General features: G+C 35.8%; 1 protein-coding gene across 8 annotated transcripts in view; it reads left to right on the top strand.

The window, feature by feature from the left end:
- Window positions 1–1,671: 1,671 nt before the first annotated feature.
- LOC104223089 (uncharacterized) overlaps window positions 1,672–15,829 on the top strand; it is a 32,315-nt gene continuing 18,157 nt past the window's right edge. For 3 of the 8 annotated variants that reach the window (XR_011401778.1, XM_070155474.1, XM_070155469.1), the window contains exons 1-10: window positions 1,763–1,986; window positions 3,986–4,184; window positions 4,258–4,339; window positions 4,425–4,502; window positions 4,611–4,670; window positions 4,754–4,858; window positions 5,125–5,235; window positions 6,596–6,637; window positions 10,532–10,645; window positions 10,856–11,040. Coding sequence is in view for 7 of the 8 variants with exons in the window: in XM_070155474.1 (XP_070011575.1) it covers window positions 4,108–4,184; window positions 4,258–4,339; window positions 4,425–4,502; window positions 4,611–4,670; window positions 4,754–4,858; window positions 5,125–5,235; window positions 6,596–6,637; window positions 10,532–10,645; window positions 10,856–11,040 (854 nt within the window). In the remaining variant the exon portion in view is untranslated. Of the gene's footprint in view, window positions 1,987–3,970; window positions 4,185–4,257; window positions 4,340–4,424; window positions 4,503–4,610; window positions 4,671–4,753; window positions 4,859–5,124; window positions 5,236–6,595; window positions 6,638–10,531; window positions 10,646–10,855; window positions 11,041–15,829 lie in introns of those variants that run through there. The other 5 variants (XM_070155471.1, XM_070155470.1, XM_070155475.1 and 2 more) reach the window with 5 other exon arrangements.

The raw sequence follows: 15,829 nt of genomic DNA, 5'->3' as shown, positions 1-15,829 counted from the left end.
AGGGAAGAGAATGCATAAAAATTAGAGGCAGTGTGAGGATACTTATACTTTAAATTAATTTAAAAACTAAATAATTAAATTATATTTTAAAATATTACTTTAAATTTAAATGATTAAAAAATTCCGAATAAGAGGTTACAAGCGTAAAAATATATAATAAAATATTTATATTTATTAAAGACTATTAAAGGATAATAAACAATATATTAATTTAATTACTAAGCTAATAAAAAATTATATAATAGTATAATAATATTAAATAATAAATTATACAATAACTATAAGAAAAGAACCAAAAAAATTTTTTTTTTGCATAAAAATGACGTGATAAATAAGATATATTTGACTTTCAGATAAAAACAAAGTGGTAGTAAGAATTTTATTAAAATAATATTATCTAATGTGCTCAAACAAGACAGATCATAACATGACATGTTTAATATTCTTTAATATTGATAGCGAAACGAAATGCAAGTACTAAAAATAAGGATTATGCTACTACAAATATATATTAAAAAAATAGGTTGTCCACTACGAGATTTAAACAATAATTTCATATCCTTCTTCATAATTAATATCTAATGTTATATAATTTTTATCTCAGAGGTTTATATTTTAAGGTTATTCGCACATGATTCAAACAACCTACACCACAATTTGACATGATTTTTGTCCGCGCATCGCGCGGGTACTAATACTAGTATTATATTAACACAAGAATAAGTGGTAGAGTGATAAGTAGTCTTTCTTCATTAAGTAGAGGTTTCTCATTCTACTTTGGATAGAAATAAACTTTTTAAGGAAGCACTTCACCCTTTAATGTGGGGCTTTTGGGGACGAATTTAATTTAATCGAATTCTAATATAAATATCGAACAACAGGCGAAGAAAAGAATGTATAACTAAAATTGAAATCGCCTTTGTTAGAAAACGCTTTACTCTTTAATGTGAAACTTCCCGAATGAATATGAGTTTAGTCAAACCTCAACGTGAATATCACACCCCGTATGAAAAACCGTTTTTTAAAAACAAAATAAACATTGATTTATAGCCCCATCACTTTGTTCTTTTGTGTTTTGGCGGGCTGGAAAATATATTCTCAAATATATATTTTTACAAAAATAAGGCTTTTGCATTTCATTGTGAGAAAATTCTGTTTTAAAGAATTTATTTTCACCAAAATGGGAAAAGATGACTTCCTTCATATTTGGGCATAAGTCAATTTTCTTTACAATTACTATTTTTAATTCTTAACTTATTATTATTGAATTTAATTTTTTCTCCATGTTATCTCAATTCTCAATTTTCCCTTCATATTATTACTCAAATCAACACTAACATTATTATCAGTATCAAATACTCAATTATTTCTTTAAGAACCCTATTCAACTTGTTAATATTTTTATCAATCTTCAATAAAATAGCTTTTTAAAGAATTATTTTCTACTCTCCAACCAAGCACCATAAAATATATTCCAGAAAGTAAGTAATCTTTTATAAATATTTCTATCCCAATTTAAAATAAATAATTATTTTCCTTTATTAATCTTAGGATTTTTGTTTTTCATTAATTATTCTAGTATTAATTGTTCCATTTTCAAGACTCTGTTTTTGTCAAACAAGAGAAATGAAAAGTGGGTCTCATCAAAATCCCCAAAAAGAAAAAGAGAAAATAAAGAAAAAGGGGATCTCATGTTCACAGGGTCTCTATTTCTTCATGTGATTTTGGATTAGTTAAATCGAATTATTCTTTCAGGTTGCAATAGAGAAACTTTTTTCCAACGACCCACATTTTGACTTTTGTGAGAATTAAAACGTTTTGCACCTTCTTTTCTCTTTCATTCCCAAGTTTTCTTCATATTTTTTCCTAAAGTGATTGATCTGAGATTCAAAGCCTTTCTATTCTTGACGACTTATTCTTCTACATAAAAATATGGAAGCTTACCCAATTGCTATTTTCAATTTGTTGTGATTTATAAATGCATATGTAAGGAGTTTGATTGTTATTTGTTATTAATTCTGCGTGAATTTTTGGTCGACCTTACTTGTATATACCCATTTCAATGTTTTTGCTAATAAGTTTGTGCCAGTTTCTTATATCTTCAGTGAGTTTTTTTTTTTCTCTGCTTTAGTTTAAATTTTTTTTCTTTCTTTCTGATTTAAAGCTGCAAAAAGGTCTGTGAGAAAAGTTACTACTAAGATGTGATAATCAAAGCTTCAGTTTTTTCCTAACAATTTGCATGAATTTGGTAAGTATAACTAATTTGGTGGTAGGCAACTGGGCAGCAACTGGGCATTAAAGGGTGCTAACCAGTTAGCGTTTTAAGAAAAATTATGAGAGGAAGGAGCATGAGATTTAGATTGGGGGGGGGGTTAGATATCCTGTGGAAGGAAATATTAGTTTGCAGTTAATAAAGTAGCAAGTGAAGTGATAGAGGTGTGTCTAAAGGTTTAGGACCTCGACCACAAGAATCCTGGTGGTGGGATGAGGAGGTGCTATGAGTTTATTAAAACTAAAAGAGACTGCTATAGGAAATTACCAGATACAGAGATGGAGAATTCTTTGAAGAGTATAAGAGAGCTAAGAGGGCGTTAAGAAAACGATCAATAAAACTCGAGGAGAAACCCTCGATGACTTGTAACAAAAGTTAGGGACACGAGGAGAGAAAGAAGTAGCAAAACTAGTATGATTGAGATAGAAGAGGACTTTGGACTTAAACCAGGTGAATTGTATTAAAGACGATTCTAAACAAGTACTGGAGGGAAGGATGGTAAGCAACCTCCACTTCCAACCAAGAGGTTGTGAGTTCGAGTCTCCCCAAGAGCAAGGTGGGAAGTTCTTGGAGGGAAGGATGCCGGGGGTCTATTTGGAAACAGCCTCTCTACCCTAGGGTTGGGGTAAGGTCTGCGTACACACTACCCTCCCCAGACCCCACTAAGTGGGATTATACTGGGTTGTTGTTGTTGTTGTTGTTGTCTAAACAAGTACTGGCCGGAGATCGTGAGACCAATGAGATATGGAGAGGTTATTTTGATCAATTGTTCAATACAAACATCTGTACATGATAGAAACTGTAGTTACACCCATAGAATTAGGTCAGCTGAGGTAAAGGATGCCATGAAAAATATGAAGATTACAAAAACTTGTAGTCCAGATGGTACTTCATAGAGGTAGGAAATATCTTGGAATAGGATGGTTTACCAAGCTGTTTAATGCTATACTAAGGAGTGGTATGATGCTCGACGAGTGCAGAAGGAGTACGTTGATCTCAATTTATAAGAACAAAGGAGATATTCAAAGTTTTGCCATCTGTCGTGGAATCAAACATGAGTCATACGATGAAACTTTGGGAAAGAGTGGTAGAGCGTACATTTAGCGACACTACAAGAGTGAATAAGAATCAGTTTTGTTTCATACCCGGTAGATCTACAATGAGAGCTATATTTTTGCTAAGAAGAGTGATGAAAATTTATCGCGAGAGGAAAAAGGATATGCAAATGGTGTTCATTGACTTGGAGAAAGCATATTATAGAGTACCAAGAAAGGTCTTTTGGTGGGTGTTGGAGGAGAAATTAATTCATGTTAAATATATAAATGTCACAAAAAACATGTATGAAAGAGCTGTCACTAGTGTTCCAGAAAGCAAATAAAAATGAACACTGTTCTATTAATCTTTCTCTTTTTCTCTTTCGGAAAATAGGATTGCATTTTTATCCTTGGGAACATCTGTGGATCAACTGTGCTCAATCTTTACTTTGACAAATATATTGCTGTCTTTAAAATCTTCCTCGGGCTGTTACTGTTTTTAGTCCCCTTTGACGAAGCCTTGCTGATTGCTTGATCTGTTTATTATTCGTGTCCTAGTTGCTATTGATAAAGTGATTGCTACTTTTGCCTTATTTCTTTTCAACCTATCAGATTTCTCAGTTATGTATTCTTTAGCTTGGTTGCTGACTTTTATAGCTTGCTTATTCCTTTTTGGAAGAGGAAGAGCGGCAGCATTTTGTGAATCAGAACAGCTTGTAATATGCAAGGAACTGGTCGATGATGTTGGACCTAATTGACTACTTTTCATTTGACTTCCTCTCGTGAGAGGAGTTGGCTAACATGTTTCCCACTAATAGCTCTAGTAATGGGCAGAAAGATGTAAGAGTTCAGGGACAAAGCTCTAATTTGTCAAGCAGGTAATCATTGAGCTAGATTATGTTGGAAATTTTAGGTCGAGTGTGTATGTCTGTTAATTCATCTCAGTTGCAGGCATGATTTTGGGATGACTTCTCTACCAAAAAATTTGATGGGAAATGACACCATCAACGACTCTCAGGATCATGAAGCTATGGTAGCTTTTCACTTTTTTTACAGAATATAACTTACAGTATGAAGGGAGACTATGTTATGCTAATGCTGAATAAATCTGTGATCAGGAGCTATATTCACGTGCTAAAGCAAAACAGGAAGAAATTCTATATCTTCGGGAACAGATTGCTCTTGCTAGTGTTCGGGTGTGCCATTTTTTTTGGCCTTTTCTCATTTTCTTTTCGCTTAAGAGATAATACACTCTATTGTTCAACTTGTACCTTAAGCACATCGCATTGTTACCACGTTATTAGGAATCGCAGCTCTTGAATGAGAAGTATGGACTTGAGAAGAAATTTTCTGAACTACGCATGGTTTGTCTTTCTTGTCTGACTGAATTTACTTGTTTAATCTTTTTGTTCTATACATTCTTGTATTGTTATTTTTGCACTTGTAGGCGCTAGATGAAAAGCAAAGTGAAGCTATAATGTCTGCCTCAAACGAACTGGCCCGCAGGAAAGGTGATCTTGAAGAAAATTTAAGACTGGTGAACGAGTTAAAGGTAAGCACTAGAGTTGACTGTGAATATCTGGCACTTTTTTTGGTGTATAAGCCTCAGTCTTTTAAAATATTTTTGTACTTGTTGTTCTTGATTTAACTGCAGAATATGGTTTCTTCTTTGAGAAAGATATTTCTTGGAAGAACTGTATATACTGCTAAATCAACTAGCTTGGGATTGAGGCATAGTAGTTGTTTGTTGTTTTATCCTCTATCTGCATCTCTCTCTAGGATTTTGTTTATTGAAAGGCTTACTCTTTTTTTTTTCAGGATACAGAGAATGACAGATATATTTTTATGTCATCCATGCTTGGATTATTGGCTGAATATGGCATCTTTCCTCGTGTGGCTAATGCCTCTAGTCTGACCAACAATGTGAAGGTACTGATCACATAGGACTAGAGTAGTTTTTTAATAAGAAAGTAATTTATCTGTGTCTCTCGATCTAATTGTTTACAGTCCTTGAGGTATTTAATAATCTCTGAGGAGTTAAAAGATCCAGCATGCTTTTCATGTATTAGTGCTTCAAACTCATCATTGACATGCAGATTATGTGGATCTGTAGTTTCTTATGAGTTTCTTCTTATTCTTTTCTTTGTTCGTTAAAAAGCTTGTTCAAATCTTTAATATGGCCCCTTGCTTAGTGTATTCTCTGTTATTGTAACATGGAGCATCTTGACCAGCCACCAGACATTAAATTGAAGACTATATGTTGAAGAAAAGATATCTAATTGCTACACATTATTTCTCTGTGACAAGTTTTAACAATGTCAATTTAATTGCTCTTATCGTGACAGACAAAATATATTAAATTGCTAGTTTGGCAAAGCTGGTTATTTGATGATGCTGGAACAATTTTCATCTGGCCTGACTAAAGTAGAAACGTAAGGCACATGGTACAATACTTGTATCGGACATATTGCTCTGGCCGGTCAAAAATTGCTTTGGCAAGAGTACTGCCCACAAAAGTGTTGTCATTTTTCTAATCCGGAGAAATTCATTTAACAGTCATAGTGGCAATAAACGCTACTACATATCTAATTCCAAAACCATTCCTTAAAACTTCCATCATCATTCTTTTGTTGTATATCATGCTTGGCATGCTAATAATACTGCCATGTGGATGTTGATGGGATTGTTACTGGAGTTCTTATGCCAGACTAATCTGAAGGCCTGAATGAATGCTGTTATTCTCAAGTTTTGCTTTTCGGTGTTGTGAGGAAAACTAGACTTGTATGATCGGAAATCTTTTTGCTTCTGTGCTGTTAAATTCTGCCTGATTCAGAGTTTAATTTAAATAAAACTTTTTCCTGCCTAAATGAGCTTGTTATACTATAGAGGTGCGCACAAGCTGGCTCGGGCACCATCGCCATATAAAAAGAAAAAAGAAATGCAAAATCTACAAAAGAATAAATCATTCAACTATGCCTTAATCCCAACTAGTTGAGAAAAGCTTTATAAATCCTTTTGTATCCAGTATGCTATTATCAATATTAAGAGGATCATCATAATTAGATGTTGAGGAAAGCTTTATGAATCCTTTGTATCCATTCCTTTCTAGTCAATATTAAAGGATCATTATTTTATTGTTTGACTAAATTAGACAAACTTCTCCTTTTCCTTTCACTTTGAATCTAGTCTTATTGGCTATAGCATTAATGAATATTGTACTTGGTGCATTGTAGTCTTCCTTCCAGGGTACCACATCTGATCCAGCTTTGCTCTCCTTAATCTTTTGCAGCACTTACACGATCAACTGGAGATGAAGATCAGAACTTCACATGTAAGGTTTTGACATTGTATGACTCGTTTACAATCTTATCAGTTATGATTTTGTATTTACGAACAAGATAGGGAGCACAGCCTTTTCCACTAAGCTTTATACTTTTTTTTTCTTTTGGCAAATTGCGGGATGTTTACCTCAGTAGGCTATCAGAATACTATAAATGCAAAGAAAGCATTATACTGTTTCTTTTGGAAATTGCGCTATGTTTATTTCAGCAGACTATCAGATTACTGTAAATGCAGGTGACCAGCATCACTAATTCAGGTTTGAGGAACCTTTTATGTACTCAGTTCCAGAACTGAGATATCTAAGAACATACATTAGAAAGGAAATAAAAAGCAATTGGGGGTTTTGGGGGGGGGAGAGCTTCATATGTTCGAACCTTTTTAGAATTTTGGTGTGAGAGACGAGATTTTAAAATTGCATTTAAGGAAGTGATCTTTACACCTAGATCCAATGAACTACGAATGTCATATTATCCTAGTAGGAGGCGGGGGCCTTGAGATAATAAAAGAAGAAAATGTTCTCTATTGATGATTTCATTTTGGAATAAAGTACACCTATTTTTAGGTGTGAAACACACGGATGGAAATCCCTACATGAGTGTGAATGTGATCTTTAAAAAGTGGTGCATTTATGCATGGTAAGAGCCCAACAAGTGATTTGTGGATTAGATGGACGTCACGGGTTCGAACTCTGCCGCGGAAAAAAACCTAGTATTTAAGTGGAGAAGGGGAGAAGCATCATCTACCGAGTTTCGAACTATGCCCACTAACCTCGGGAATTTCTCAGTTATTAAAAAATTTTAAAAATAAAAAGTGGTGCATTTATTGCACCACTTGATTACGGTAATTGCACCATTAGCCATATTTTTAAGATAGTTGGCTAGACATAAACGCAAAGAATGAGCAGCATCATGATTTCAGGTTTGAGGAACCTTTTTATGTACTCAGTTCCAGAGCTAAGATATCTAAGAACATACATTTGAACGGAAATATAAAGTGTGGGGGATTTACAAAATCTGGATATATCCCTTGACCACCAATCTAACTTTTAGGCGATCAACCTTCCCATCAATACCTACACTTACAATAAATACCCAGCGACATCCTATACTTGTTTTGCCATTTTGTAAAATTACTTATCTCCCAAGTACAATAATCATGAATTACAGTGTGATGCTAACCTGGATGAGCCATTGTATCTGCCAGTCTTAGGTATTTTGACATTGGATGAACTTGTAACAAAGGCATGCTATGAGGGTGAAAAATGGTGATAACTTAAGAAATTATAAACTGGATGAAGGTTGCAAGCAGTCTGAGTGCCTCTCGAGGAGCTATAGGAAGATCAAGTACATTGTTGATTGCTCGACCAAAGTAGGAATGTTGTTGGAGTAAGCAATAAGTCACTAGGTGGACTTGGTCCAGATTGTTAAGAGGCGGATGATTTGGTCCAGATCGTTTGGAGTAGGTTTTTAGTGGTGCGGGAGTTGGGAGTGGCAAATTGAAACCCTAGGTTCTGGCCTATGTGGTTTTGCCCTAATTTTGATTTTGATTTTTTTTAGGACGTATATAGAAGGAATCAAAAAGGGGAACTGTAAGCAATTCAGAGGAGGAGCTAACACCCTAGCCCTGATACCACGAGAAGAATGATTTGAAAAAAAAAAAAAAGAGATTGAAAAAAATTTGCTTGATTTTTGTTGGATTTTGAGTAGTGTTTAGTGTTTGCTAGTATTCAGAAAAAGGAAAATAAACTAATTCCTATTCCTCATCTTTCTCAAAAGTAATTCCTATACCTCATTACACAATTATCTAAATCTTTCCATATTCTCAAGTAATGGATTCTTACCATATCTACAATTTTCTAACATTATCATTCTAAACAAGAAAATTAAGGTACGCGTAGGAAAAAACATCATTAAAATGGTGGTCAGGTTAGTACATGCTACAGTGAATAGTCACCTCAGAGAAGTGAAGAAAGAATGTAGTAGAGAAAGTTGAAGTCGGGTACTCACCAAGCAAAATGGTGACAAAAATTTGACAGTCACAAAGTTGCTGTGAAGAAAATCCAACTGTTACCAGAAACAAAACTGTTGATAAAAACACTGACAGTTAATGCACAAAAAAAAAAGAAACAAAAGTTGGAGCCATAAATTCAACAAGTCTCTGAAAAATGCAATGACAGAACTAAGATTTATTTCTTGCAAGTGCTTTGATAATACCAGTAAATATGCAAACAATGTTTTCTACTGATGACTTGATTTTGAAATACAAACTGCACCTATTTATAGATGTTAAATACTCTTCTGAAAATCTCTAAATGTGTCTGAATTTGATTTTAACAGTGTGGTGCACTTGTTGCACCTCTTGACTGCAATAAATTCACCGCTCGCCAAAAATAGTTGACCAGACATAAATGTAACATTTGGTGGATTTATGATTTATTGCAATGGCTTGACTTTTTCCATAAATAATAATTCTTTTACTGAACATGTTTCAAGTCAAATATTTGAATAGGCCTAAATTTTCGCATGCAAAAGCTTTCAGTATCTTGTCTTTTGACAAGCTGGAAGAGTAAACAAATGATAATTACTCCCTCCGTTTCAATTTAACTGACACACTTTCCTTATTCATCCGTTCCAAAAAGAATGACACATTTCTATATTTAGAAATAATTTAACTTAAAACTCTTCATTTTACAAACTTTACCCCTACTGAGAAGCTTTTATAGCCACACAAATATTATGTCTGCACAAAGCTTTTGCCCCTTAAGTTTTTAGGACCACATATTTCAAGTCTTCTTCTTTTTTCTTAAACTTTGGGCCAAGTCAAACTACATCATCTAAATTGAAACGGAGGGAGTATTTTTTAGCTACTCGTCTTAAAAAGGGAAAAGGTCATGAAAAGTTTAAGCCTTTATGTACTAACCTTTTCTTGGAAAACAATGGAATAATCTACTGAATACATGGAAAACCGTTCAGAATTTAATCCTCTAATCAGTGAACTGTTGGAGGTACATACATTGAATTTCAGCATCATTGTCTATGTGCTGCGTAGTGCATTCTACTTTGGCAAAAGAAGAAAGCTGGGATCACCTTTGCGTTTCCCTTCCATTGACAATCAGAGATGGTTTGTTGCATTTAAATGTTGTCCCTTCCCTGTAAAGTGAGTGATCTTTTGTGTTTCCCTATCTATGGCAGATGGTTTGGTGTATTGATGTGTTGTCCTTCCTGTTTTCAAATGATAATTACTCCCTCCGTTTCAATTTAAATGACACACTTTCCTTATTCATCCGTTCCAAAAAGAATAACACATTTCTATATTTAGAAATAATTTAACTTAAAACTCTTCATTTTACAAACTTTACCCTTACTGAGAAGCTTTTATAGCCACACAAATATTATGTCTGCACAAAGCTTTTGCCCCTTAAGTTTTTAGGACCACATATTTCAAGTCTTCTTATTTTTTCTTAAACTTTGGGCCAAGTCAAACTACATCATCTAAATTGAAACGGAGGGAGTATTTGTTAAATCAATTAGGTCTTCAACATCCAACCTCCCCCCCCCCCCCCGGGCGTCGTATGTGGCAAATTCTTTTTTGTTTATTAGCTCAAGGATGTGAAGCAACAGTGAGATTTTGAAATCCAAGACCACCATCTGGTTAATACCATCAAATTTTGGATCCAACTCTTTTAAAAGCTTAAACTCTTGGGGGGGGGGGGGAGGGGGAGAGCTTAATTTGGTTAAGTCCTGGGCAGGATTCCATACTGCTGTAGTACTTCCTGAGAGGCTTTGGTTATTGAGTTTGCCTTTCTGCTAAGAAGTTCAAAAGCTTCCATGTTGTAAATTCTAATTTCAAGTACAGTGACAAGGAGTCAACTGTTTTTTAACAGGCAAAAATTGCACAATTAAATTCCATGGTGACACATCATGCTAGAGGTGGATCTTTTGATACGGAATCACCTCATTCTAGTTCTATAAACAATCAACTTCCAAGTGGTTCTATGGTATTGTTGACTATCAGTTTAGTTTTTAGATGCTCGGATTAACTTCTTATTCCAACAATAAGCAATCATTTTGTTCTATCCTCTTGATAAAAGAGTTGTCTCATTTTCCTTACCTTATCAAAAAAAGAGAAGAGAAAAGAGTTGTCTCATTTTCCTTACCTTATCAAAAAAAGAGAAGAGAAAAGAGTTGTCTCATTTTCTTTCTCTCAGGGTATGGCTGAATATCCATCCTTTAAACAGTACATTGATGGAAAACATGATGAAGCAGTTGATGCCAGATCAAGAGATGTGCAAGCCAGTCTACATTTACGAGCTGAAAGCTTGCAGCTCAATCATGAGATGCATCAGCAAGCAAATATTGGAAGTCATTTCGAAATCTCATCCAATACTGATAGGTCAGGCTGCAAAATTGACGAACTTTTTATGTTGGCTTAGTGTTGCCTTCCATGTCCCAATTTATGTGGAAATTCTTTTTGCTATGTATGAACTAAAATCATATAAATTAAGAAACACAGAAACAATGGTCTTTCCAACTTATTTCTGGAATTTCTGTAAATTACTCAAAGGTGACATATTTCAATAACGTATCATAAGATATCTGAATCTGCTAATTTACTTCTTTTCAACATCCTTAAGTTAAAGATGGATGCTTTTTTAATACGAAGGAAAATATATATCAGCTGCAGTCATAATTATGCTTTAACTTGTTTACCTTTAGGGAGATGTATTTGTTGTACCGGTTTGAGGTGATAGTCCTGCTTACATTCTCAGTGTCAAAAGGTAAGAGGACAGAATGTCATGCCCTGAGTGAGATCCATGATAAGGCCTGGGGATGCAGGACTAGTAGATGTAGACTTGCAACTGAACTAGGCGGTAACAGCTTGTTATCTGGTTTATTCATTTAGCTGTCTTCCAATCTGGAAGGATGGGTCTTCATACTTGGAGAAGCTAAACTCTAAAATTTGTATTCCGTTCGAGATACTTCAGTCTCTGTCTCTATACTTTGTATCCTTTTGAGATACTTCAGTCTCTGTCTTAGCGTGTACTATAAAAATCATGGGCTAATTAGAAAAATAAGATGTTGCAGAGGATTTGAATTCATGGCCTCAAGTTTATGAGCCTTGCGCAGTACCAAACTGTCTACTCTGCGCCAAAGATAAGAGCTGAAAACTAATAGATAAACAAGGACTACACAAAAATGAAGCCACAAAAGTCCATCATCTTTGGTAATCATGGTCTACATTCATTTACAAGGACAAGGGTATCTTCTTTTACTTGAGTAAATGGTCCTTCTAATGCGCAATACCTCTGCAGTATCATAGACCTGTCTTTCAAGATACCATCTTGAAGACCAAAAGAGAGGTTCTGCCATAAGGAGGATATATTAGCCTAAGTTGAGCGGACTCTTCATTTTTTATGTCGAACCCGTCTCGACAAGTCAATACGTTTGGGTCAACCAACTTCGAATACTTTGACCGGAGTCCATGGACAAATTTGGAGGAATAATTGAGATTTTGATTTCTCGAAATAATAGATAATACAGATTTAGGACATGGGAAATGGCATACCTTCAATATACATATAAGTTTTTCTACAATATAATGTTAAGTTTTGCAATTTAAGACATGGAGAATGAAAGATTGAATTCTACAATATACATGTAAGTTTGTCACAAAAGCTCTCTCAAAATTTAGAATATCTTTATAGCTCTACTTTTTATAATTTTGAATTTTCCTAGCCGAATCCTAGCATCCGTATCCATACCTGGATCTGCACCCCCGAATCTTAAAATTTAGATTTTGCCAAATCCGACTCTCAGATCCGTCCTCGTATCAGATATCCGCACCTACGTCTGAGCAACTTAGATATTAGTTATGATTTGTATATGTCTCCATGTAGGTCCTCCTCTACTTCCGTTTGGGACAAACATTAAATTCAGATTTCCAAAAACTCTATATCTTCTTCTCTACCAAAAGGGACCAGCTTAACAATAACTTTTAACTGTTCTATGCATATCTAATTAATATCGCTCATAGCAAAGCGACTAGGGTGCAACAACTCTTTTTCTGCCACATGGCTGCATGAGATGGTTAAAAGTTTTATCTGCATATGAGTGCATTAAAGAGCTATCTTAGTTAGTTTTCCCGCTCATCCTCAGATCATCTCCAACAAGGAAAACCTCCCTATTGTTCCAAGTAAAAAAGCTGCTAATAAGCACTTTTTTTTGTTAAAACGTCTGAGATGTTCTTAAAGCTATTTACAAATAATATAAATTTAAAAGTATTTTTACATAAAAAGAGCGAATGATGGTAATAGAATAAAGAGATAATTAAAAGTTAAATTTTAGGAAATATTTCAGAGATCATAAAGTGTTAGCGGAAACGTAAAAGAAAGAACACAAGATTTAACGTGGTTCGGATCAAAATAATCCTACGTCCACCAGAGAACAATTGCCCTTTTAATATTAACAAAGGAAGGGGAGATTTCCCAATTACACTTAAGAGAATTTCTCTCTTAACTCTCTACTCACTACAATGTATTGTATTATTTTGGGATGATTTCTACAAGTGAAGGAGTGCATCTATTTATAGAGGTAAAGACCTCCTCTTGATGTCATTGGTGACATCAAACTACCTCCTCTTGATGTCATGGGTGACATCAAAGGAGGAAGCTTCCTCCTAGCATCCACACCAACTATTTCCACCAACTCTTCCAATTGGCATGCCATTGTTGACTAAACATAAACCAACATTTTCAGCATGCCATTGTTAACTAAACATAAACCAACATTTTCAATCTCCACCTTGGTTTGCGTTTCGAGCGTGTGAACAACTCTGGCCAAAACTTCTAAGCTTACTGGGCAACCCCGTTGTAAGAAACAAGAAGAATCAAACCATTGTTGAACATACCACCTCCACCTAGCAACTGTTCTCTTCGGAGTTGCATCAGTTGATGCACACCCCCGCCAAGTCCTTGCAGTGTGCAAACTTAGCGAGCGGGACTATCTTGGTCAACATGTCTGCAGCATTATCGTCTGTGATAACCTTCACGACCTTGATAGTTCCCTCATCAATAACATCTCGAATAAAATGAAATCTGACATCAATGTGTTTAGTGCGCTCATGAAATCTCTGATTTTTCATTAGATGAATAGCACTCTGACTATCACATCTAAGAGTTGATTCCAGCTGAACCAAACTCAATTCCGCTACTAAACTTTTCAACCAGATAGCTTCCTTTACCGCCTCCGCTGCTGCCATGTATTCTGCTTCTGTCGTAGACAAAGCGACAATCGACTGCAAAGTCGACTTCCAACTGACGGCACTGCCAACGAGGGTAAAGATGTATCCAGTTGTGGACCTTCTTCTGTCAAGATCTCCTGCATAGTCAGAATCCACATAACCGAGAATTGAAATACCTGTACCACTTTTTCGAAAGGTAAGACCAACACCAGAAGCTCCTTTGAGATATCTCAATATCCACTTGACAGCTTCCCAATGCCTCTTTCCTGGGTTGGACATGTATCTACTTACCACACTTACAGATTGAGCAATATCTGGACGTGTGCATACCATAGCATACATAATACTACCAACTGCACTGGCATAAGGAATCTTTGACATATGCTCCACCTCATCCTCGGACTGAGGCATTTGTGACTCTGAAAGTTTAAAATGAGGAGCTAATGGTGTACTTACAGGCTTGCACGTTTGCATATTGAATCTCTCGAGAACCCTTTCAATATACCTCTTCTGAGAAAGATGTACAACATCGTCTTCTCTTGAAATCTCCATACCAAGGATTTTCTTTGCATCTCCTAAATCCTTCATGTCAAATTCCTTACTCAATAGTTTCTTCAAAGCATTTATCTCTGTAATGTTGTTAGCAGCAATAAGCATATCATCAACATACAACAATAAATAAATCATTGAGTTACCAGACATCTTCTTGTGATACACACAACTATCAAATGCACTCCTTGAGAATTCATGTGTAGTCATGAATGCATCAAACCTCTTGTACCACTGTCTAGGGGATTGCTTCAAACCATACAAAGACTTCTTTAGTTGGCATACGTGATCTTCTTTTCCCTCAGCTAGGAAACCTTCAGGTTGATCCATATAGATTGTCTCTTCTAGATCACCGTGTAAGAAAGCAGTTTTGACATCAAGCTGTTGAAGCTCCAAGTCAAATTGTGCAACCAATGCTAGTAGCACGCGAATTGAGCTATGCTTCACGACCGGAGAGAAAATCTCATTGTAGTCAATTCCCTCCTTTTGGCTGAAACCTTTTGCAACCAATCTCGCCTTGAACCTAGCATCTTCCACTTCAGGAATTCCCTCTTTCTTTCGGTAGACCCACTTGCATCCAACTGTCCTCTTCCCCTTTTGTCTTTTCACTAAGACCCATGTCTGATTCTTGTGAAGAGACTCCATCTCTTCAGTCATGGCTAACCGCCATTGTGCGGCATCCTTGCAAGAAGTTGCTTCAATATACGAGGAGGGCTCCAGATCTTTAATCTCTTCTTGTGCAGCTACGAACGCATATGCAATCAAGTTTGCTTGATTTATAAGGCGTTCCGGTTCTCGTGTCTGCCTCTTCTCCCTCCCCTTCGCAATTGTGTATGGTTCATTGACAGCAAGTTCTTCAACGCCTACATCTTCTGACTCATCTTTAACCTGAGTCTCTTGATCCTTTTCCTTGGCAAGCTCCACCGGAAGCTCCACCTGCTCGTTGTTCTTGTTTCCTGAAAACTCCACGGAAACTTTACGGGATCAAGTATAGAGGATTCATCGAAGGTGACATCTCTACTAACTATAAATTTGAGTAAAGACAAACACCAAAGTTTGTACCCTTTTACTCCATCCACATACCCTACGAATATGGCCTTCTTAGCCCTTGGTTCAAGCTTTCCTTCATTAACGTGATAATAAGCTGGACACCCAAATACTCGTAAGTATGAATAGTTAGAGGGTTCACCTGACCATACCTCATTCGGAGTCTTAAAGTCAATTGCCGATGCTGGAGATCGATTGACAATATGAGCAGCAGTGTGAACTGCTTCAGCCCAAAATACTTTGGACATTTTGGCTTGTAGGAGCATACAACGAGCCTTTTCAAGAAGAGTTCTGTTCATTCTCTCGGCAACTCCATTCTGCTGTGGGGTATGCCTGACAGTCCTAT

The sequence above is a fragment of the Nicotiana sylvestris genome, chromosome 8 (assembly GCF_000393655.2).
Source record: "Nicotiana sylvestris chromosome 8, ASM39365v2, whole genome shotgun sequence".
Taxonomy (NCBI): Eukaryota; Viridiplantae; Streptophyta; class Magnoliopsida; order Solanales; family Solanaceae; genus Nicotiana; species Nicotiana sylvestris.
This window is presented reverse-complemented; position numbering and strand designations above follow the sequence as displayed.